The following is a 316-nucleotide window of genomic DNA, read 5'->3' as shown; positions in this document are numbered from 1 at the left end:
TCAATATAGGTGTATAGGAATGGATCTATGTATATATACAAATACAAATATTGTTCTTGAAAAAATACATGTGCAGCATATGTTTCATGCAGACACTGCACCAAATATTTCATTGTATCTCTCACTATATCTAAATGAATGCAGCTAAAGTCTTTGAAAATATAAAGCAAAAGTGCCACTAATTAGCATCACATGAATACGTGATTAAGAATACTAATTGGCTAATATTGGAGACTTAATTAAAACAGGATTATGTTTACTACTAGTTAGGCCAAAGTAACGATGACGATCGTGGGGACAATGATTAAGGAAATAT

At 31.0% G+C, this 316-nt stretch overlaps 2 protein-coding genes across 2 annotated transcripts in view; both read right to left on the bottom strand.

Moving 5' to 3' along the window:
* LOC119591570 overlaps nt 1-316 on the bottom strand; it is a 24,858-nt gene that overhangs the window by 21,268 nt on the left and 3,274 nt on the right. The window lies entirely within an intron of this gene.
* LOC119591197 (FK506-binding protein 5-like) overlaps nt 85-316 on the bottom strand; it is a gene marked incomplete at its 5' end in the record, with an annotated part of 7,017 nt that continues 6,785 nt past the window's right edge. Inside the window, 1 exon segment of the mRNA XM_037939909.1 lies at nt 85-144. Coding sequence (XP_037795837.1) covers nt 85-144 — 60 coding nt within the window.

This window comes from Penaeus monodon, chromosome 28, assembly GCF_015228065.2.
Source record: "Penaeus monodon isolate SGIC_2016 chromosome 28, NSTDA_Pmon_1, whole genome shotgun sequence".
Lineage (NCBI taxonomy): Eukaryota > Metazoa > Arthropoda > Malacostraca > Decapoda > Penaeidae > Penaeus > Penaeus monodon.
Note: the sequence above shows the minus strand (reverse complement) of the source record. Positions and strands in the feature narration are given on the sequence as shown.